The 22,104-nt window shown below is 38.7% G+C and overlaps 1 protein-coding gene across 5 annotated transcripts in view; it reads left to right on the top strand.

Annotated features, from left to right (window-relative positions):
- The window catches only part of lrch3 (leucine-rich repeats and calponin homology (CH) domain containing 3), a 124,988-nt gene that overhangs the window by 59,549 nt on the left and 43,335 nt on the right, over positions 1 to 22,104 (top strand). For 4 of the 5 annotated variants that reach the window (XM_078410254.1, XM_078410252.1, XM_078410253.1 and 1 more), the window contains exons 7-13: positions 2,381 to 2,474; positions 3,310 to 3,421; positions 4,651 to 4,799; positions 7,793 to 7,881; positions 9,623 to 9,677; positions 14,399 to 14,554; positions 19,168 to 19,227. In XM_078410254.1, the coding sequence (XP_078266380.1) occupies positions 2,381 to 2,474; positions 3,310 to 3,421; positions 4,651 to 4,799; positions 7,793 to 7,881; positions 9,623 to 9,677; positions 14,399 to 14,554; positions 19,168 to 19,227 (715 nt within the window). The remainder of the gene's footprint in view (positions 1 to 2,380; positions 2,475 to 3,309; positions 3,422 to 4,650; positions 4,800 to 7,792; positions 7,882 to 9,622; positions 9,678 to 14,398; positions 14,555 to 19,167; positions 19,228 to 22,104) is intronic. The other variant, XM_078410255.1, reaches the window with a different exon arrangement.

The following is a 22,104-nucleotide window of genomic DNA, read 5'->3' as shown; positions in this document are numbered from 1 at the left end:
TAACAGCATTGCGTCGTAACTACTGGAGATACAGAGGATGTCTGGACACGTTAGCACTTAGTACAATAATTTGTCTGTGTTATGTTAAGGCCAGCTGAATTGCTATCTGATATCTGCTGTTATGTGCATATCTGACAAATCTCATTGCTTTCCCTTGATCATTACGGCATTAATTAAGAAGGAGCCAGGCAGACTGATTTTGAGTATTATAGTAACAGCAGTTCTCGTACACATTCTGATGAAAAGTTGAAGTCAACCGCATTATATTAGGGTATAATATTAAAATAGTTTTAAGTGGGAATGGACTACATTATTCAACATTAATAAACCTTTTCAACAATTCTGAGAACCCCTGGTAATTTATTTCTGGCACTAAACTATTATTTAAAATTGTCATTGGCAACCGTAAGAAGTTGTTGGCACAGTCATGTACTTGAATAAGTGAACATTTCACCCAGTTTGTTGACTGTTTGGAGATTGTTTTTTCCTAAAATTACTTAATTACTGATGTCAGAATGTTGTGTTATAGTCCTTTCTATAAACAGAGCTAACTGGTCTACAACTTTTTTTTTCAATCTTCCCTTGACATTACAGTATTACATTTCTGTTGCTTTTTAAGTTGAATGCTGCCTTTTTTAATTCAAATTTTTATTTAATTTATTTTCTATTTCAATCTTATCAGAATAAAATTAAACACTTATTTCAGATTGGGATATTAACATTAGAAATGGACAGGATAAAAATATAAAATGAATATAAAAATTGTACACATTACAAATTTATAATGTGTTATTACCTCACTACTCTGCAAAATTTACTAACGTTGCAGAGCAAGTCTCCAACAAACATTTTTATTGGTCTTTGCAAGATTTGCGTGTGTATATCATGAGACATTGGTACATCATCTGATTACTGATGCATTTTAAAGGATGCCCTTGTTGGTAGTTGCAGTTCTTTTATTTCACAGCATTAGACAAATTAGAATACCTTTGATAGGAATACCTTTTGTATTTCATAATGTTTGACTATTAAGATTATCTGGATGGATTTTAGCAGAAAAAAATCTACGAAGGAACCTTGAATATCCTGAACCAGAATCTGTTGGATTTTCTTTCGATGTTTTTAAAAGGAAAGAAAAATCTTTGCATTTTCTCTTGATTAGAGTTCAGCTACTTCTGCCAGATTTGCGAGCTCTGCTCACAATGGTAATAGAAATCCTATCATCTTTAGTTCTTTTAGGATTATCTGCAGCGTCCATTATAGTTCCAAAGCAAAAACAAAAATGCTGGAGTAACTTGGTAAATCAGTCAGATCTATTTCAAGAAAAGGTGCCTCATAATGTTTCACACCTGTTGACCTTTTATCAGAAGTCATAAAAATTAAAACTGCCAATAATTATAAGAAATTAGGGAATTGGAAAGGAGGTGTTGAAATTGGTGATCGGAGGAATGAACAAATTTGCAATGTTGAGTTCAGTTAACTGAATTGCCTCACTGAAAGATGAGATGGTGCTCTTTGAACTTCCATGGCAAAGCCAGCAGCATAATCAATGACGCTTCACACCCTGACTGCTCCTTCTTCTCCCCTCCTCCATTGGGCAAAAGGTATAGAAGTGTGCAAATGCACACTTCCAGATTCAGGAAGAAATTCAGGAAGAAATTCCCAGCTGTTATCAGGCAACTGAACCATCCTACCGCAACCAGAGAACAGTTGAATTATTATATACCTCATTAGGAACCTCGGAATATTTTTGATCAGACTTTACTGACTTTACACTAAACATTACAGAAACACTAAACGTTATTCCTTTATCATGTATCTGTACACTGTGAATGTCTTGATTGTAATCATGTATTGTCTTTCCGCTGGCTGGCACACAACAAATGTTTTTCGCTACCTCGATGCACATGACAATAAACTGAACTGAAACTCCTAATAGCATGCTTTTGGTACATCTGTAGAAATTGGTAAGAGTCACAGGAGACATGCTGAACATCCTTAGTCTTAGGAAGTAGAGGCGATGGTGTGCTTTCTCGGCCAATGTGGTTGATCCAGCTCAAATTATTGGTGATATTTATGCCAAGGAACTTGAAGCTCTTGACCATCTCCAATTCAGCACCATTGACACCTACTGGGGCATCATGCTTCCTGAAGTCAATAACTAGCTCCTTTATCTTGAGGGACTGCTATTGTCTGGTTGAGAACAAATGAAAATGCAAATTAAGTACTTGTAAAAGCCTATGACCATAATAAAAAGCTTTTGTATGTAAAATTTTAGCATTCCTCATGATAAAATAATTGAATGAGTTTGTAGGCATTTTTCCTCATCAATTTTTCTTCAATTAGATCTTCGTGTGATCGATCTTTATTCTTTTCACAGTCAGGAAGAGTATTTCTCAGGCCGACCATATGGAGCACTGGACTCTGGCTTTAACAGTGTTGACAGTGGAGATAAGAGGTGGTCAGGGAATGAGGTATGTGACATGCTTTCATCATATACTACATAGATCACATCTGGCTTGTCAGAGAGCCATACAGCGGCCCAACTTGCCCACGCCAGCCATGATGTCCCATCTACACAAGTCTCACCTGCCAGCATTTGGCCCATATCCTTCTAAACCTTTCATATCCATGTACTTGTCCAAATGTATTTTAAAGGAATGTTTGTGTTTCATGGCTTTACTTCAATATGCAGTACAAGTTGCTAAAAATAATTGATTCTATATTTTAGTTCTCTGAGATCTGTACATTGACATTAATAAAAAACTAACATTCTCAGTTCTTTAATTGTCTCCAACCAAAATACCTATTTCTACACTCGCTGCCGTGGCTTCTCAGTTGGATTTCTCCAGGTACTTAATGGTCTTATGATAATAGAAGTCTCGTGGTTCAGCAACCGACATTTATTTTGGCAGTCTGCTGAAACTATTACGAGCAATTATCTTATTTTGTTTGTTGACATTGGCCTCTACCTTTTTAACATTTTGCTTCTTGCCTCCTCTGAGTAACTATTTACTGCTCCATCTCTTCCAATTATTAATAGGACAATGTATACTTGAATTTGAATTTACCGCTGCAGTGGTGAGCAATAAAATTATCAAACACCATGCAATTACATCATCTTTAGAGTAATCCGACCCGAAATATGATTTACTTCGTACGTGGGTAGACATATCCGAACACAATATTTTTCTGTTGAAATACTGTCCTATTTATCGGTTGGTGTTTTACAGTATTGGAAATACAAGGTGTATTATTACTGTGATACAATGTTGTATTTTGGTTTAATTTTTGTTAATCCTGTTGTAGCCTGCAGATGAGTTTACTGATCTTCCACAAAGAATGGCAGAAATTTCAAAGGAGCAGAGGCTGCGAAGAGAGGGCCAGCATCATGAACATCGACCCATGCCAAATGGCATAGGTAAAGTAAATTCAAAGTCTGTTAACAATTGAATATGTACATTAACGCAGTCAAAATGAAGAAATATTCTGTGCTTGTTAACATTACTTTCATTCATAACAAGAGAAGGTGCACAAAATCGGCCATTGATTTGCATCGAGTGGCATTTAATCTGCAATTTCTAAAGATTGCTCACATTGGATAAGAGCACATTAATAAATATTAAAATTTACGCAGCCATTTATTTAATAAAAACACAGTATTAATTTTCAAGGCTGCAGATGCCATTACTTAAATGGTATAAAATTGTAGATATTTGAAAAGGCTTCTAAGATCCTGTGTATATTCTTTTGAAAGGAGAAACCTGCCCCCTAAACCAAACAACCTTACTTTGAATAAAGCAAATATGTATGCAAATTCTGTTAATATTAGGTCAAATATATTTTGCTTTAAGGAATCTCAGTGTAAACAGAGATTGCAAGCACAAGCTGGGAAAGAAAGTCTGAGGTGCTGATTTTAGGTGAATTGGGCAGGACACCAACAGGTTGTAAGAAAATATCCGGATTATTTGCAACTTTAGTTTCAAATCTTGATAAACTGGTTAGGTTAGTGATAGATAAAATGTGTAAAATACATGAACCATTATGTTGCAGTGAGTGGCAGCTTCAGTTTAGGCCCCACTTTATAAAATCCTAAATCACAGTACCACATCCGGGTTCCTTCAATTTATTGTGAAAAAAATTACAGAAATTATATGCTTAGATATTTTTTTCATAGATATACCCTTGGGATGTAGGAGGCTCAATGGTGCTTTTATAGAGGTGTTTAAAGTCACAAGGGAATTGATAGTGTGAATACACAGTCTTTTTTTTACCCCAGGAAGAGGAATCAGGAGCCGGAGTACATCAGTTTAAGTTGAGGGGAACCTGAAGGACAACCTTCCCACCAGAGGGTGGTGGGGGAAAGAGCTGGCAGTAGAAGTAGTTGAGGCAGGTACAATAACAACATTTAAAAAACACTTGAGCAGGTACCAGGATGGGAAGGTTTATTGGGATATTGACCAAATGTGGCAAATGGGATAAGCTTGGGTGGGGCATCTAGGTCATCGTGGACGAGTGGGAACAAAGACCTGTTTTGGTGCTGTATGACATTGTCTCCAAAAGCTAAGATTCATGGTCACAATGTATGCTTTGTGCGATAAATAATTTACGTACTACATTTTTAGGTTGAAAATGTTGCTTTTATTCCAGTTGAACACGATCTAGAACAGATTGATTACATTGATAGCTGTGCTACAGAGGAAGAGGAGGAGGAAGTGCGAATGTCAAAGCGTCCTGGTTCCACCAGCCTCAGCTCACAATTTATGGCATATATAGAAAAGAGACGTATTAACCATGAGGTAAACCTCTATGTTTTGTTTATCACATTAAACAGTGGGGATGTTTACATGTAAGGCACATATGATTTTTTTAAAAGTGGTTTGCAGTGTAAATGTACATATTTTTAAATTAGATTATTGAATCATCCTTGCCAATGCAATAACCTCTTGGATATGATTTTATTCATTATGTTGTTTCTTGCATGAATAAGATTTATGGGTAAACATAAAAAATAACATAAATTATGATGGGTGTATCCAAGAGGGCTTCCTGAAACAGTAAATAATAGTCCAACTAGCAGAGGGGCCATACTGGACCTTGTACTGGTGACCGGCGTTTCAGTGGGAGAGCATTTTGGGACCAGTGAGCACATCTAAAGTTTTTAAGATAGTTATAAATAAAGCATGTTCCAGTAAGGAGGAGGGGCAAGGATGGCAAGGCAAGACAAGTTGTAAATTTGGCTAAAAAGAAAAAAAGCAGATGGAAGTTTAGAAAGATAAAATCAGGCAAGGCATTTGAGGAATATAAAGAAAGTTGAAAAGAACTTGAACAGAGAATTAGAGGGCCGGAAGGGGCCATGAAATGTCGTCAGCAAGTCAGATTAAAGAGAATCCCAAGGCATTTTATACATATTTTAAAAACAAGTGAGTCACTCGGGAGAGGATAGGACCGACTCAAGGATAAAGGAGGGAATTTAAACTTGGAGTCAGAAGATTTAGGCAAGGTACCAAATGAGTACTTTGCATCGTTTCACCAAGAAGAAAGAAGATGGCAAAAATCAGTGTGGGGTATACGAATATACCAGGCATTTTGAGATCAAGAAGTTAGTGTTGGGTTGCTTGAAGAGCATTAAGATGGATAAATACCCAGGGTCATACAGTAATGACAACATTGATGTACAGAAAGATCTTGGGGTCAAAATCCATTGCTCCCTGAAAGTAGCAACAGAAGTAGATAGAGTGGTAAAGAAGGCATATGGTATGCTTGCCGGTGTTGGTTGAGACATTTTGGTACAAAAGCAAAGGAGCCATGTTTCAGCTTTATAAATCTTTTGCTCTGCCGTTTTTGTGTTATTGTGTGTAGTTCAGATCGTCCCATTGCAGGAAGGAGGGGGATGCATTGGAGTGGGAACAGAAATAGTTTGCGAAGAAGCTGTCTGCATTAGATGATATTAGATATATGGACAAATGTGGATTATTTTCACTGTAGCATCGGAGGTTGAGGGGAGACCTAATAAAAGTTTATAAAGCTATGAGTCCTAGATAGGGTAGACGGTCAGAATCTTTTTTACCACGATGGAAATGCCAGAAGAGAGGGTATAGCTTTAAGGTGAGAGGGAAATATTAAAGGCCATGTGTGGGGCAAGCTGTTTATGCAGAGGATAAAGTAGGTCATAAGGGAAAGGAGTAGAATTAGGCCATTCTGCCCATCAAGTCTACTTTGCCATTCAATCATGGCTGATCTATCTCTCCCTCCTAACCCCATTCTCCTGCCTTCTCCCCATAACGTCTGACACCTGTACTAATCAAGAATCTATCTATCTCTGCCTTAAAAATATCCACTGACCTGGCCTCCACAGCCTTGTGTGGCAAGAATTCCACAGATTTACCACCCTCTGATGAAATACATTTCTCCTCATCTTCCTAAAAGATCGTCCTTTAATGCAGAGGCTATGATCTCTAGTCCTAGACTTTCCAACTAGTGGAAACATCCTCTCCACATCCACTCTATCCAAGCCTTTCACTATTCTGTCCATTTCAATGAGGTCCTCCCTCATTCTTCTAAGCTCCAGCGAGTACAGGCCCAGTGCCGACAAACGCTCACCATAGGTTAACCTACTCATTCCTGGGATCTGTAAACCTCCTCTGGACCCTCCCCTGAGCCAGCACACCCTTTCTCAGATATGGTGCCCAAAATTGCTCACAATATTCCAAATGCGGCCCGACCAGCGCCTTATAGAGCCTCAACATTACATCCCCATTTTTGTACACAAGCCCTCTTGAAATAAATGCAAGCATTGAGTTTGCTTTTTTTACAACTGATTCGACTTGCAGATTAACTTTTTGGGAATCCTGCACCAGCACTCCCAAGTCCCTTTGCACCTCCGATTTCTGGATTCTGACCCCATTTAGAAAATAGTCTACGCCTTTATTCCTACTACCAAAATGCATGACTCCACACTTTGCTACACTATATTCCATCTGACACTTCTCTGTCTACTCTCTCAACCTATCCAAGTCCTTCTGCAGACTCCCTGCTTTCTCTACACGTCTTGCCCCTCCACCTATTTTGTATCATCCCCAAACTTTGCCACAAAGCCTTCAATCCCCTCGTCCAAATCATTAATCGACAATGTTGCATATCATTGTGGAAGCACATACCATAGTATCATTGAAAAGACTTTCAGATAATCATATCGGAATCATCGCCATAACGGTGGCGCAGCGGTAGAGTTACTGCCTTACAGCGAATGCAACGCCTCGCTATACCTTAAAGCTATACCCTCTCTTCTGCCATTTCCATCGTGGTAAAAAAGATTCTGACCGTCTACCCTATCTAGGACTCATAGCTTTATAAACTTTTATTAGTTCTCCCCTCAACCTCCGATGCTACAGTGAGACTCAGGTTCGATCCTGACTACGGGCGCCGTCTGTACGGAGTTTGTACGTTCTCCCCGTGACCTGCGTGGGTTTTCTCCGAGATCTTCGGTTTCCTCCCACACTCCAAAGACGTACAGGTATGTAGGTTAATTGACTGGGCAAATGTAAAATTGTCCCTAGTGTGTGTAGGATAGTGTTAATGTGCGGGGATCACTGGGCGGCGCGGACTCGGTGGGCCAAAGGGCCTGTTTCCGCGCTGTATCTCTATCTCTAAATCTAAAAATCTAAAAACTGTTCTACGTTCTGGGCAGAGACAAATTTCATCATCTAGATTTCCTGTTTGACAAGACTGGTTAATTAGTTCCATTGTGCTTTGATCGGACTAATGGTGAAAGGTTTTCCTCTTTTTGAAGGGTTCTCCTGTGAAATCAAAGCTTACTGGAGATTCTCAAAGATCGGAGAATGAGAGGAGCTGGATCCAACAGAATCCTACACAGAATAGGTAACGCCTCAACTTAAGTATACTGCATTTGCATGCAACAATGAAGATGATTTGCATATTTTTAAATGACAATTTAAAAAATATCAATTTTAAACGACAATTCTGTAAATAACCCGAGCAACATGTAGACACAGTATCGCAATTGTAGACATGTATAAAATTCTGCGTGGGTAGCTTTCAAACTAATGGTATGAACATTGAATTCTCCAATTTTAGGTAATAAAACCTACTAACAACCACCCCTCCCACCCTATTTTTTCCCCACACATTTCCCTGTGTCCTCCCTGAAGTGCACCCATTTCTTGTTTATTGTACAATATATAGTGTGTGTTCCATATGAATATTAATTGAGTAAAATATACATTGTATAGAGGTTGTTTATGTTGACTAATGGGTAAACACATGTCTAGATGAATATAATAATCATGAGTGCTGGACAGTTGGACAATTAAGTCATTGGTATTTTGCCCCATATTTTTAAGTGAAAGCCAAGAAGCTGAGTGGGCATGTAGTATGAGGGACTGAATGAAGGCTTCTGCGTTTTTTTTCGTGGTTCCTCGTGCAATCTTACCTCACATGTTACTAAACTGGTTTTACCTCTTTGAATTCCCAAACTTGCAAAGTGGGTTTGCTTGTGATTTTATTCGACAATTTCAATCCAAAGAGCAAGCAACAGCCTGCAGTGTGGGATAGGAATGCAAACACAGGCAACCACTGTGATGTGCATGTTTGGGCTTTGGAAGTATTCATAAATCACCACACATAAATTTGAGATATGGAATAAAATTCACTCATGAAATTATGGAGTAAAATAAGTTAATGTATAAACACATTTTCTTTTTCATTTCAATCAAGTTTCTTGCCGCATGCACAGATGATATACAGAGAATTGCATTCTGGCTCATTTTATAGGAAAGCAACCCCACCCCCACTAAAGCAGGGATTGACTATATAGATTTTTATTTGTGGATTCGTGGAACGTCCATTAATGGACAATAAATGACAAAACAGGCACGTGGAAGACGTGCACGGTTCAGTTATTTGAGTCTAATATTGTATGCCACTGATCATTTCATTATCAATCCCACGATCCTAACAGACTTCTGGCGAAGAAGAAATACTTTATTTTAGTTTGATCATAATGATTCATTGATGACAGTTTGGAATTAACATACTAAATTTTAGTTTACCCGATTTCCCACAGTGGAAGCTATAAGATCTTTTCTTTAGTTCTCTGACATAAAGCAGCAGAATGGGAGTTTGCTGGCAAAGAACCAATTGCCCACTGAGTTGCACTTTCTGAGTAGCTGGGTGTGTAGGAAGTTTAAACTCTGATTATTTCGCCTTTTACAATGATACAATTAGGTTTCCCATGTGTGACATAAATACAATAAGCATTTTCAGAAATGAGCCCATTGGGTCCAGAAAATTGAAGGTTTGTAATTCTGATGGCGAATGACAGCAGACATTAAAGGCTCTGTGAATTCAGATTTATTAGATTAGAAAACAGTGCTGGTTTTAAAAGGAAATTTAGAATTAATTGTAGATTTATTAGCTCTCAATAAGCATTATGCGGAGCAGAATTCAATCTTGCAAATTCTCTCTCTTCTCTCCTGAAAATTAGGAAACATAGAATTTCATTTGTGCTAATAGTCATTTGACAAGCATATTTTTAGATATTATTCTTTAAGATAAACTTGCACTGCCTCATTTCATGTGAAATTTCATTTTGACTTTACAGTGAATTTTCAGAAGCTGGCTTGCTCTCAAAAGTTTCGCCTACTGGTCAATATGTGGTAATTATTATGTAGTTGATAATTTCTAAGATTCCTACTATAAATTATATATGCCAGATGAGATATCTTAACTCAGCAATATTGAATGTTAAATTTATCTGCAAAAATCTAGATCTACAACTGAGTTGAAGCAAGATTATAATGCCAAAATTAAATTAAAATAAAGTTAAAGTTATATTAGCATGCCATTGATGCCATAAGCCCATCACTCACAGTGACTGCTCCTAAACGTCACTGGTCTAGGTGGCGAGGATATTCCTTGCTGACCCAAAGCTTCCTGTAATGAAGGTTCACCCCTGAAAAGCTTCTTTGACAACTGGAATATGTCGCAGATTGGGAAACAGTTTAAAAACAATTTAAAATGATACCAAGTTATTTATTATGGGCAAATTATTACCAATTTATTATGGGAAAATTGGGAGGAAAAGAAATCAGAATTCAACAAAGAGGGTTAATGGCACTGATAAGGAAATGGAAAGTAAGGTATGAGAGTAATATTGTGAAGAACAATACAGAATGCAACATTTTTTATAGATACATAGGGAAAAATAGGTAACGTTGATCCCAAAAAGAGACGGAATAAATTAATTGGAGAAGAAAGAAGTAGCAGGAATATTAAACAAATATTCTGTGGCTGTCTCTGCAGAAGATGACAGTGGAAACATCCCACATATAGTGAAGAACTCCAGGTTTGGTGTGCATGAGGAATTTGAAGAACTTAGCATTAGTTTTTTTTTAAATGGTTGGTAGTGAGTGAGTGATGGGAAAGATGTTTGCATTCAAGGGGATTGGGTGCCCTTGTGCAAGAACTACGCAGTGTTTCGTTCCTTCCCTGTCTCATCCCTGTGCTCCACCTGAACTCCCACTCACTTTTGCTCCTTCCACGTATCTTCATTCTTCTGGCTTCACAATGTGCACCACGGCTATCCAAATCTCACACTTTTTTGTCTTCTTATCTCTAGCCTGTGTCCAACTATCTGCCTACCAAACCCCCCCCCCCCCTCACTCTATCCACGTATCACATGTAGGAAAGAACTGCAGATGCTGGTTAAAATCAAAGATAGACACAAAATGCTGGAGTAACTCAGCGGACTGATCTCAGTCTGAAGAAGGGTCTCGACCCAAAACGTCACCCATTCCTTCTCTCCAGAGGTGCTGCCTGTCCCGCTGAGTTACTCCAGCATTTTGTGTCCATCTTCCACTTATCACGTACCATACTTTGTCCTGCCCCTCCTCCAGCTTTCTTCCCTCTTCCCCCCCCCCCCCACCACCACAATTGGCCTGAAGAAGAGTCCTGCCCCAAAACATTACCTCTCCATGTTCCCCAGAGATGCTGCCTAGCCTGCTGAGTTACTCCAGCTTTTTTTTTTTACAGCTATCTGTTATCCAGGCAAACACCAGGTTGGTTTTTATTGCAAGGTGATTTGAGTTTGAGTAGATATGTGTTTGCTGAAGTATTTGAGGCTTTGGTGAGACCACATCTGACTACAACTGTATAGCTCTCATCTTCCTACATGAGATATATTTGTCTACATAAGATACATCAGTCTGAAGAAGGGTCTCGACCCGAAACATCACCCATTCCTTCTCTCGCAAGATGCTGCCTGACCCGCTGAGTTACTCCAACATTTTGTGTCTGCCTCCGATTTAGACCAGCATCTGCAGTTTTTTTCCTGTACATAAGATATAGTTGTGATAGAAGTTGTTCATTGAAAATAAGTTCATAAGTTGTAGGTGCAGAATTAGGCCATTCTGCACATCAAGTCTGCTCCACCATTCAGTCATGGCTAATCTATATTTCCCTCTCAACCCTATTCTCCTGCCTTCTCCCCATTACCGCTGACACCCATACTAATCAAGAATCTATCAATCTCCCATCCTAAAAATATCTATTGACTTAGACAATCTATTAGCACGGCCATCTGTGGCAATGAATTCCACAGATTCGCCACCCTCTGACTAAAGCAATTCCTCCTCATCTCCTTTCTAAAGGTATATCCTTTTATTCTGAGGCTGTGGCCTCTGGTCTCCCACTAGTCGAAACATTAACTCCACATCCACTTATCCAGGCAAGATTCATCAGATTAATTCCTGCGATGGGGGACTTGTTTTATGAGGAGAGATTGAGAAGGCTGAGCCTTTTCACCTTAGTTTACAAAATTGGGAGCTAATTTCAATGAAGCATTCAAAATTGCCACAGGATTCGATTGTGTAGATATGGGGATGGAGATTCCTCCAGCTGGGCTGACGAGACCAAGATAGTCACAGTCACAAAAAAGGGGGTCAGTGATTGAAAACCGATAAGTAGAATTTTCTTTAACTAGAGGGTGGTGAATCTTTGGGATCCTCTCCTCAGGAAACCTGTGGAGGAAGTTGCTGAGTATATTGAACAGAGTAATGGAGAATACAGATCAAGGCATATGGAACTAATGCAGGAAAGAAATGAGGTAAAAGAGCAACCATGATCTTGACAAATGGTTGACTAGCTATGATGAGCCAAATGGCACAGTCCTATTCTTTTATTTACTTATGATACCTGCACTAGTTAAACTTATTAGCAAGGTGAAGTGTTGTTCGAACTACTAACTACCTGGGTTGCACTAGAGACTTTGGTCTTTGTTTTGTTTTTGCGCTGCGTTGAGTTTTTTAATGATATTTATTGAGTACTGTGTTTATACCTTTTGTGCTGCTGCTGCAAGGAAACACTTCATTGTTCATAAAATAAGTCAATCAAACTCTTGAGCATCATGGGGAATCCAGCACCAGACCATTTCCCCTGGAACCACTGGCATTTATTAATAAAATCTGCACATTTTTAGAGGCCTTGATTTTATTAGTGAAGGATATTTGAAGTTTCTTTAATTGTTCGATTTTATGTATCTTCCCGAATTTCATTATCTTTTTCCTTTGCTGTAAGTAAGACTGAGCTGCTTGCTAAATATAGACACAAAGTGCTGGAGTAACTCAGTGGGTCTGTCAGCATCTCTGGAGAAAAAAAAGATAGGTGATGTTTCAGGTCGGGACCCTTCTTCAGACTGAAAGTAGGAAGTTGGGGGGGGAGGGAATGGAGGCGAGAAAAGAGGAGGACCAATTGGGGTCGGCAACAAATTACCTCAGGCAGGGTAGAGCCCTGGTAGGCCCATTGTTGGCTTGGGAAGGTGTGATCTCAAGAGGGATATAATGTGAACTGTGGAACTGGTGAAACGATTAGGGTGGAGGAAGGGGACAAAGAGGAAAGGGAGGAGAGTGATAGAAGTTACTTAAAACTAGAGAATTCGACATTCATACCACTGGGTTGTAAGTTACCCAAGTGGAATATGAGGTGCTGTTCCCCCAATTTGCATGTGGCCCACTCTGGCAATGGAGGAGGCTCTGGCCCCTCTCTGGCAATGGAGGAGGCCCAGATACTTGCTTAGGAAAAAAACTGCAGATGCTGGTAAAATCGAAGGTAGACACAAAATGCTGGAGTAACTCAGCGGGACAGGCAGCATCTCGGGAGAAAGGAATGGGTGACATTTTGGGTGGAGATCCTTCTTCAGACTGATGTTGCTGTTCTGCTCAAGTTATTACAATTTGAGGTGAGCAAACAACAGGTTGCATTGTGAACATTACAGTTAAGGAGCCCAAAGAAGCACAACCATAACTTTTAAATCAAGAAAACACAAATGAATATAAAATTGTCTTGCATAGATCGATAAAGGGCCTGTCCCATTTAGGCGATTTTTTTAGGCAACTGCCAGCGACTGTCAAAGTCGTAGCAGGTCACCTAAATTTTCTTTTACCCTACGACAATGAGCACGACAATGCCGAGTCAGGACGAGATTACACCGTCTTCGGAAACATCGCAAAATTCGCACGCTTATCAATGCTTCTCCGGCGGCCTAATTTTCCCTGAAATCACTGACAGGTCTGTAATTACTTGAGAGTTTTGAAATATAACATCTTGCCCGGGTTACTTGAAACAAGGCATAAACTGGATTGACTTCCAGTTTACTAATAGCAGTATTAAGAAATATAATTTTAAACGGTTAAATGGATTTTTGTGCGGAGTGTGGGCATTTTTTGAAAATGTACGGGAGATGCATATCTGGTTTCTGGGTTGCATATCTGAGTTGGGGGCCTACTTTAAATGTAATCGCTGATGGCCATAAACATTGCGAAAATTCCCAAGCTTACCTGACCGTCAAACTGTCGCCTCCAATCTACCTGTCAAATGTCCTGACGGTAAATAAATTGGTTAAACACAAGTATTTTATGGTATGTTCAAATTACTTTACTTAATTTACGTGCTTCTAAATGCATCTAAGACAACCTAGCAAACCTGGGGGCAGCGTGTGACAGCGCCCGCTATAAGCAACGATACCTGGCAACAAGCCAGCTGGCGCCGAGAAATTTCAATCCGGTTGATTTCTCAGCGACGTGCCGAGATCCACTATGATTCTTTGAAGACTCCTCACGATCATGCCCACGACACCCCGGCGAACTGTCGGCGACAGCCTAGTCGCCGGCAGTCGCCTTAAAATCACCTAAGTGGGACAGGCCCTTAACTTTAGAAAAAATGTAAAACTTTCAAAATTGCCTTTTACAGAATAAGTATAATTGCTCAAATTTAAATTATTTGTTTATTTGGCAACTGAAACCTAATATTTTAGAGATAATTTTTCATCTGAAAATTATATTTGGTTGAACAGATAAAATGGTTTCAATGTGTTTGTTATTAGACTTCTCATGCTGGATGCACAGAGTTTGAGTTGCAGAGAAGGCGTGAGCAACTACTGGTGGAACGGACCAGGAGAGAGGCACAAATTGCAGCTGAACAATATGAAGAGGAGCGAATCCACACAAAACAAAAAGAAGCACCCCTTGACTTTGTGAGAGTAAGCATTACCATTTTAAGCATATGATTATAATCCAATGGTATTATTCCAGGTATTAGGCAGAATATACTGATCTTGTTACTTTATCAAAGAGATAATTAGTCTGCTTGATTTTCCTTCCATATTTTGACCTTTTTTTTTGTCCTCATCCTCCTACTTTTGAAATTCAGAAACTTAAATAGAAAGCAGACTGAAAAAGGTGAATTGCTAACTCTTTGTCTGATTATCCTCAATTTAGTGCAGCTAAATCCAGATGAATTTCAGTTGCATCAGCCACAGCAGGGCATGGTTTTTTTAAATGTAATTCTATTTCATTGCCTGTACCATTGTCTCCTCCAAGTGAGTTCAAAAGAAAGATAATTTAATGTCATCATGTTATTTGATTTTTAAAACTTACCTGACATTTATACTCTCATCTTCCTTCGGAAGCCAATTGAAAGTGAATGCATTTCTGAGTGCCAATGTACGCCTGTTGCAACACTTTATGGGGTAGTTAATCAACATGACAATTACAAAAAATGAAATTGATAATCCTGTCAAATTTTGTTGGTCTTTTCATTTTATAATCTGGATTTATTTTGAAAAGGTAGAAACAAACAGTGCAAATGTAATTGGCTGCACTTCATGGATTTATCTCAGCTGTGGATCTTTGCACTTAATTAAGCAATGAGAGAGTCTGATGTCTCTGAATGCTTAATTAAGTAGGAATTCTCTAGGAAAAAAAACTGCAGATGCTGGTTTAAATCGAAGGTAATAATAATAATAATAATAATAATGCATTACATTTATATAGCGCTTTTCATACACTCAAAGACGCTTTACAGGGATTTAAAGAACATAGGGAAGTGAATAAATAGATAAATAAGTAAACGAACAGAGAAAGGAGACAGAAGGTGAGGTGACCTTCAGTGGTTGAAGGCAGTACTGAACAGGTGAGACTTCAGTGATGTTTTGAATGTGGTGAGTGAGGAGGAGTCTCTGACGGTTTGGGGTAGTGAGTTCCATAGGGTGGGAGCAGAGATGGAGAAAGCCCTGTCCCCCCAGGATCTGAGTTTGGTCCGGATGGGGGGGGATAGGAGATTGGCAGCAGCAGGTGGGAGTGTGCCTGTGGAGGAGGTCAGTCAGGTAGGATGGGGCCAGGTTATGGAGGGCTTTGTAGGTCATGAGGAGGATTTTGTACTGGATTCTCTGGGGGATGGGGAGCCAGTGGAGTTTGTAAAGGACGGGGGTAATATGGTCACGGATCGGGGTGTGGGTGAGTAGACGGGCAGCGGAGTTTTGAATGTACTGAAGTTTACTGATGATTTTTGAGGGTGCGCCATAGAGGAGGCTGTTGCAGTAGTCCAGACGGGAGGTGATGAAGGCGTGGATGAGGGTTTCTGCAGCTGTGGAGGAGAGGGATGGACGGAGACGGGCAATGTTTTTGAGGTGGAAGAAGGCTGTCTTTGTGATGTGTTTGATGTGTTTGTCGAAGGAGAGGGTTTGATCAAAATGCTGGAGTAACTCAGTGGGTCAGGCAGCATCTTGGGAGAGAAGGAATGGGTGATGTTTCGGGTCGAGACCTTTCTTCAGACTTCTCTCCCAACCCATTCCTTCTCTCCCAAGATGCTGCCTGACCCGCTGAGTTATTCCAGCATTTTGTGTCTACCTAGGAAATCTTCTCTGTTTGCATCTTTCTCGACCAATTTGGGGTCCAAATGGAGCAACATTGTTCTGACCATGCTGCAGATTAACCAAATAATGTAGGAATCAATCTAATATATCTGTATGGCTCTACTGCACTAATTCTACCCAAATCTTGAAGTCTGGAAAGTTAAATTTTCAATAGTACTGATTTTATTGGTGCTTTCCATCCAAATCATTTGTTCCTGAAATTACAATATTGAAAATACTGTTGATTGCAAGCATTGTTCAATACTGAAGAAAAATCTCAGATGCCACTACAAGATGTTTGTAGTGCAATGTTAGACTCTCTTTAATAATCCTGTATTTGTTTGTTTCACTGTCCATACTGTACTTAATGCCCAGTATTAAGCATGGTTCCATCCTAAATATTATTCAGATGAAGTTGCTCTACATGTGTCAACGAAAACTCATTCTATGGCGCCAGTTGTTCAAGTAAATATCATTTTCTTGTGTGTCACAGCGATAAGGTGCAAGTAAAAGATGGAATCATTGATGCTCAGCAGAGTTTAAAGTGACTGGCTTACTTACCATTTATTTGCGTTTGCAAAAAAAGCCCGATTGTGTGATTTACTGAGGTGCCATTTAAATATCATCTTTAGGAATGCAGTTAAAGTCATAGTGTTTGCGCTCTATCTCCCTGCGGAAAAAGAGTGGCAAGAGCCCTCAGAAACAGAATCCAAGCAGCATTCACAGTGATGTAAGTCTCAGTGCAGGTGTAGATGGATATTGGAGAGTCGAGTGACTACTAACGTATGCCGACTCTCTCCTGCTCCTGGAAACGGATGTAGGTTCACCAAATCGTTCCGTTCAAACTTCAAATACAGCATCATCCTGAACTATGTATAAAGGAAAAGGGAATCAAAGTGATCGTTATAGGCAATAGGTGCAGGAGTAGGGCATTCGGCCCTTCGAGCCAGCACCGCCATTCAATGTGATCATGGCTGATCATCCACAATCAGTACCCCATTCCTGCCTTCTCCCCATTACCCCCTGACTCCGCTATCTTTAAGAGCTCTATCTAACTCTCTCTTGAAAGCATCCAGAGAATTGGCCACCACTGTCTTCTGAGGCAGAAAATTCCGCAGATTTACAACTCTCTGACTGAAAAAGTTTTTCCTCATCTCCGTTCTAAATGGCCTACCCCTTACTCTTAAACTGTGGCCCCTGGTTCTGGACTCCCCCAACATTGGGAACATGTTTCCTGCCTCTAACGTGTCCAATCCCTTAATAATCTTATATGTTTCAATAAAATCCCCTCTCATCCTTCCAGTGTATACAAGCCTAGTCGCTCCAGTCTCTCAACATACGACAGTCCCGCCATTCTGGTAATTAACCTAGTGAACCTATGCTGCACGCCCTCAATAGCAAGAATATCCTTCCTCAAATTTGGAGACCAAAACTGCACACAGTACTCCAGGTGCGGTCTCACTAGGGCCCTGTACAACTGCAGAAGGACCTCTTTGCTCCTATACTCAAGTCCTCTTGTTATGAAGGCCAACGTTCCATTGGCTTTCTTCACTGCCTGCTGTGCCTGCATGCTTCCTTTCAGTGACTGATGCACTAGGACACCCAGATCTCGTTGTACTTCCCCTTCTCCTAACTTGACACCATTCAGATAATAATCTGACACCATTCAGATAATAATCGTTGTGTCCAACTAAGTCATCCCTCTCCCTGAACTCCTGTGAAGTACTTTATTTTTAAATCATGTTCAAGGATACTTCAATATCTACTTACTTACAACAAAACAGAAATCAATTTGGAGGTTTCCTGTCATAGATCTGATCCTAAAAATTCCATAATAACAGCTCTTCAATAACATAATAGCATTGTTAAGAATGTGTTTTTTCTTCTCAATATTGACAGTTTTGCCTCCATTTGACTTGTACAATTGTTCAAAGATAATATCATTTTCAAAGTTAGAATACAAATAATTGCCTCTTTGTTGATGGACCAGAAATCAAGGCAATGTATCACATCATTCCACTGCGCATCCCAATTACCACCTTAAATTGTAACTTTTGAGAGTTTCATTCTTTTAGACAGAGTTGCTGTATTTCCCCCTCAATAGTCTTTGAACTAGTTGGAAGACCAGAACATAACCAGTTAGTCATAAGGTTTCCTCTTTTTTGTATCCCATAGAGTATTTTACCCAGATGTAGTTAGAACTAACAAATTGAATTCGGTTGATTGAGACCATACAGATCTCGATCAAAAGTGTAACAATATATTTTGCCATTAATTCTACATAAACATGCGTTACTAAATTCAGTTATATTTTAAATATTTGAGCTCCAATATCTGCAACAAATTTCCAACTGTTTTTACCTTTTCCTGTAAGTACATGAGGATAGAAGTTTTTTGTTCAAATGTGAGATCTTTTTGTAACAGAATAAGAACAATAAATTTAGGTTTGTCTAATTTTGGATTTTTCCAAACAATGATTGCAGTTGCTTTTGAGATGCTCCTGTCATTTTCTTATTGGAGTGGGTTGTGTGTCTAATGCTAAATGACCCAACAAAAGCATGTTTCATGAGTAAACCTTTTTCAGAAATAAGTTAGTGATTAACATTCCATGCTGTTAAAAGATGTTTACTTTTCAATTATATCACACTGGCTTTCTTTCTTTCACAAATTGGGTGATGCCAAGTTTCGCAGTTCTTTTACACATAAATACTGTAGTGTAAGCAATTTGATGAAATAAGCTGTTGATCTGGACCCTGAGGAGTACAACCTGGAGTGTACGAGTAATGGTTTGTCTAAACTCTGAACAATGGCACGGTAATGTCAAATATTAGATGAGATGCATAGTTTAATTTTCTACAATTGATAGAATTCCAAAATCAATAACTGTTAACTGAGTATTAAGAGTATTTGTTGTCTTTATGTTACGTTTATTCATATCTCTCTCCATTACCCTTCCCCAGCTCCCCAATCATTTTCCTATCAGACGGTCTCAACACACAGATGATAGCGCCTTATTAGTGGTAAGAGTGTGCCTGCATGGATTAGCCTGTAATTGTAATAGAAGTTTAGATTATGGAAATGGCATGCCATGCAATCTTTCAGCTAGTTTGACTGAATAGCACAATCCACAGAAAAAAAATCCCTGTTTTCCATCGCTGGTGTACATCATTGAGAAGATATTTAAACAGGAGTTCTCTCTCAATGATGAAAAACTTATACTTTTCAAGTTGTTAATGCAGTAAACTTTAAAAGCAAGGCAAATAAATAAAAGAAACTTTTTATCTTGCATTTAAATTTGGCATAAAGATAACAGGTCCTTGAGTGGAAGAGAAATAGTTGTACTGTTGTGTTTCTATTGCAGTGCTGTTCTGTTACTAGATCACATTTAAAGTGATGGACCCCGGACAAAGTAAAAGTGCAATGAGTAGGAAGATGAGTGGAGCACTGCATTTTTTCCCCCCACCATTATCTCTTGACTTTTGACTCCTGACTTTTCTAAGATCACATGAACATTCTATCATCCATCAGTCTGTAATTAGTTGCAATCAAATTTATTCCGCCTCATTTAGTTTCTCATAATACAGGTCCTGGGAACAAAATACTTTCAGTTGACAGCTTTATTAGGGAATGAATGAATTAAGTTGTAAAACAGAGAAGTATAGTTGGAGTGGCTGTGGTTGTTCTGTCCATTGTGAGCAGTGTACCATATTGCATACTTCAAATCAAATGTAATGTTTTGCCTAGGCATAGTGAATGTTAACACTGTGCACTAATTATCACATCCTCCACTCAATTTTAAAAAAATGGCATTAGTGATCCTGGATATAATGTATTAAAACTGAAACAAGAAAATCGGTAATTCTTAGATGCACTGTTTCACGGCTGATGTTTTGTTGTGTTGATCTTCTCACAGAGTAGATTTGCTAAATGGAAATCCTTAACAAGTGTCTCTGTCATAGGTTTTGTTACATAGTGGTTTACAAATCTTCACCTTATCTTAACCCATATTTTGGTTTTGGATGAGCAATCCAATTTGACTGTGGATGCCTCACATCCTCATTGATCTTTCAAAGGAATGTGTCGAATATCTCAGAGAAACCACATTTTTTAGGCAGTGAAGGGACATTCTAACTTGAAAACTATATTTTGTGCTTTGTATCATGAGGATCACCAAAACAAAGGGGAAGAGGTACTGTTGTTTTGACCTTAGACAATGAATTGCATTAGAGAAATGTAGAATAGACATGGCAATAAGAGCATTAAGTGTATTGTTATTGTGTACGATCTACTCGGTAGAATCATGAACCCTGTTGATAAAGTCACTCAAGCAATTAAGAGAAAGCTGTGCATTAACATTCCGAAATAATAAAAAGAAATCCAACAAAATAACAAAATGTCCATCTAATCCTGCTGGACATAGACAACAGTTTTCTTTCCCAGCAGTAAGTGTATCCTAATTTTACATTGTTGATTTGATTATGTCAATCAATATCACTTTTAGCTTTGATGCAGACAAGAATTGAATATTTTTTTGAAGTATATCATTTGTTTAATGAAAGGTTGCTACAGTTCTTGCTTGTGATTGAACGAACTAATAATGTATTCCTATTACTTGAAAGATAATTTAAGAAGTGGTTTATTGGAAAGAAAATGAATCTTTCGTATGTACATCTATTGAGACGTAATTGATTTTGCACTGCATTCCAAAATAGCCCAAGTGGAGGAAGTGGCAATTCCATAAATTTTCTGAACATTACAAATTAAAGTCGGGAAAGACCAAAGTGGTTTGTGCTATTCTCATTAGTTTTACGTGGAAGTGATTTGTTCACAGTTACATGATTCCATCTTGAATCTGTAGTGAATGTACTGTACTGATCTTGCCTGGACCGTGAGGCATGGAATTGTGTCATGTTTTGTGTGCATGCCTGATATTCTAACCGCAATATTAACCAAAGGAATGTCTACTGGTATGGTTGAGATGCATGTTTTTCTCTGTTTGGAATAAGATAAGTAATATATATCAAAGTTACTGGACTGCCCAGTTCTGAGTGCTTGTTGTTGTTTATTGTTAATTTATACAACAACCGTACAAAAGCTAGCATGGATTTAAATTACTTATTCAATAGTTCTGGCTTGAGGTTTCTTGCAATAGAATATGTCCATCTGCGGGTCTGAATGATTGATTATAGTTTTTAACAGTATTTTTTATATTTTTCCCATTTCAATTAACCATATTTTTTATTTTATTGTTTGATCAATTCTAATTCGGAAGGGATTTTGTATTTTACAGGCTTTCATTCTTCATTGGTCAACACTTAGTGAGATGTCATTTCAGTTTTATTTCTTAGGCTTTTTGTTTACTGCTCTGACGTTTGTGGCTTCTAAATGATGTAATTGCAGGAATATTATTTATAACCAAAGTAATTTTGAAATAAAGACAAACAATAGTTATTTTTTGGCATGGTTCATCTATTTCTGATATAATTTATATAATCTGTATCCGGAAAGCCCGATGGAAGGTTGGATCCAAGGCTGATGGAAGCTGTTCTCATTATGTTTTCAGGAGGATACAGATTTGAAGAAGAAAATAACTATCGGTCCACACCGGTAAAGCCATGGAATATAATTAAAAACAAATTGACGTGGGCTAAATCTATATATAGTTTTTAAATCGTTTTGGGGATTCATGCAGGTAGAATACTGTATATCGTATCAGCAGGGATATTAGTATTGGTTTATTATTGTCACGTCGGAATATAGTTGTAAAGCATTGTAGAGTTACATTTAGTTAAAAGGTCCAATGTCCGCAATTCGGTAGGTTGGAAGATCGGCACTACACCAGCCTGTGGGAGGACCATTCAATAATCTGATAACAGCAGGAATGAAGCTGTTCCAGA

Source organism: Rhinoraja longicauda, chromosome 13 (assembly GCF_053455715.1).
Source record: "Rhinoraja longicauda isolate Sanriku21f chromosome 13, sRhiLon1.1, whole genome shotgun sequence".
NCBI classification, from domain to species: Eukaryota; Metazoa; Chordata; class Chondrichthyes; order Rajiformes; family Arhynchobatidae; genus Rhinoraja; species Rhinoraja longicauda.
This window is presented reverse-complemented; position numbering and strand designations above follow the sequence as displayed.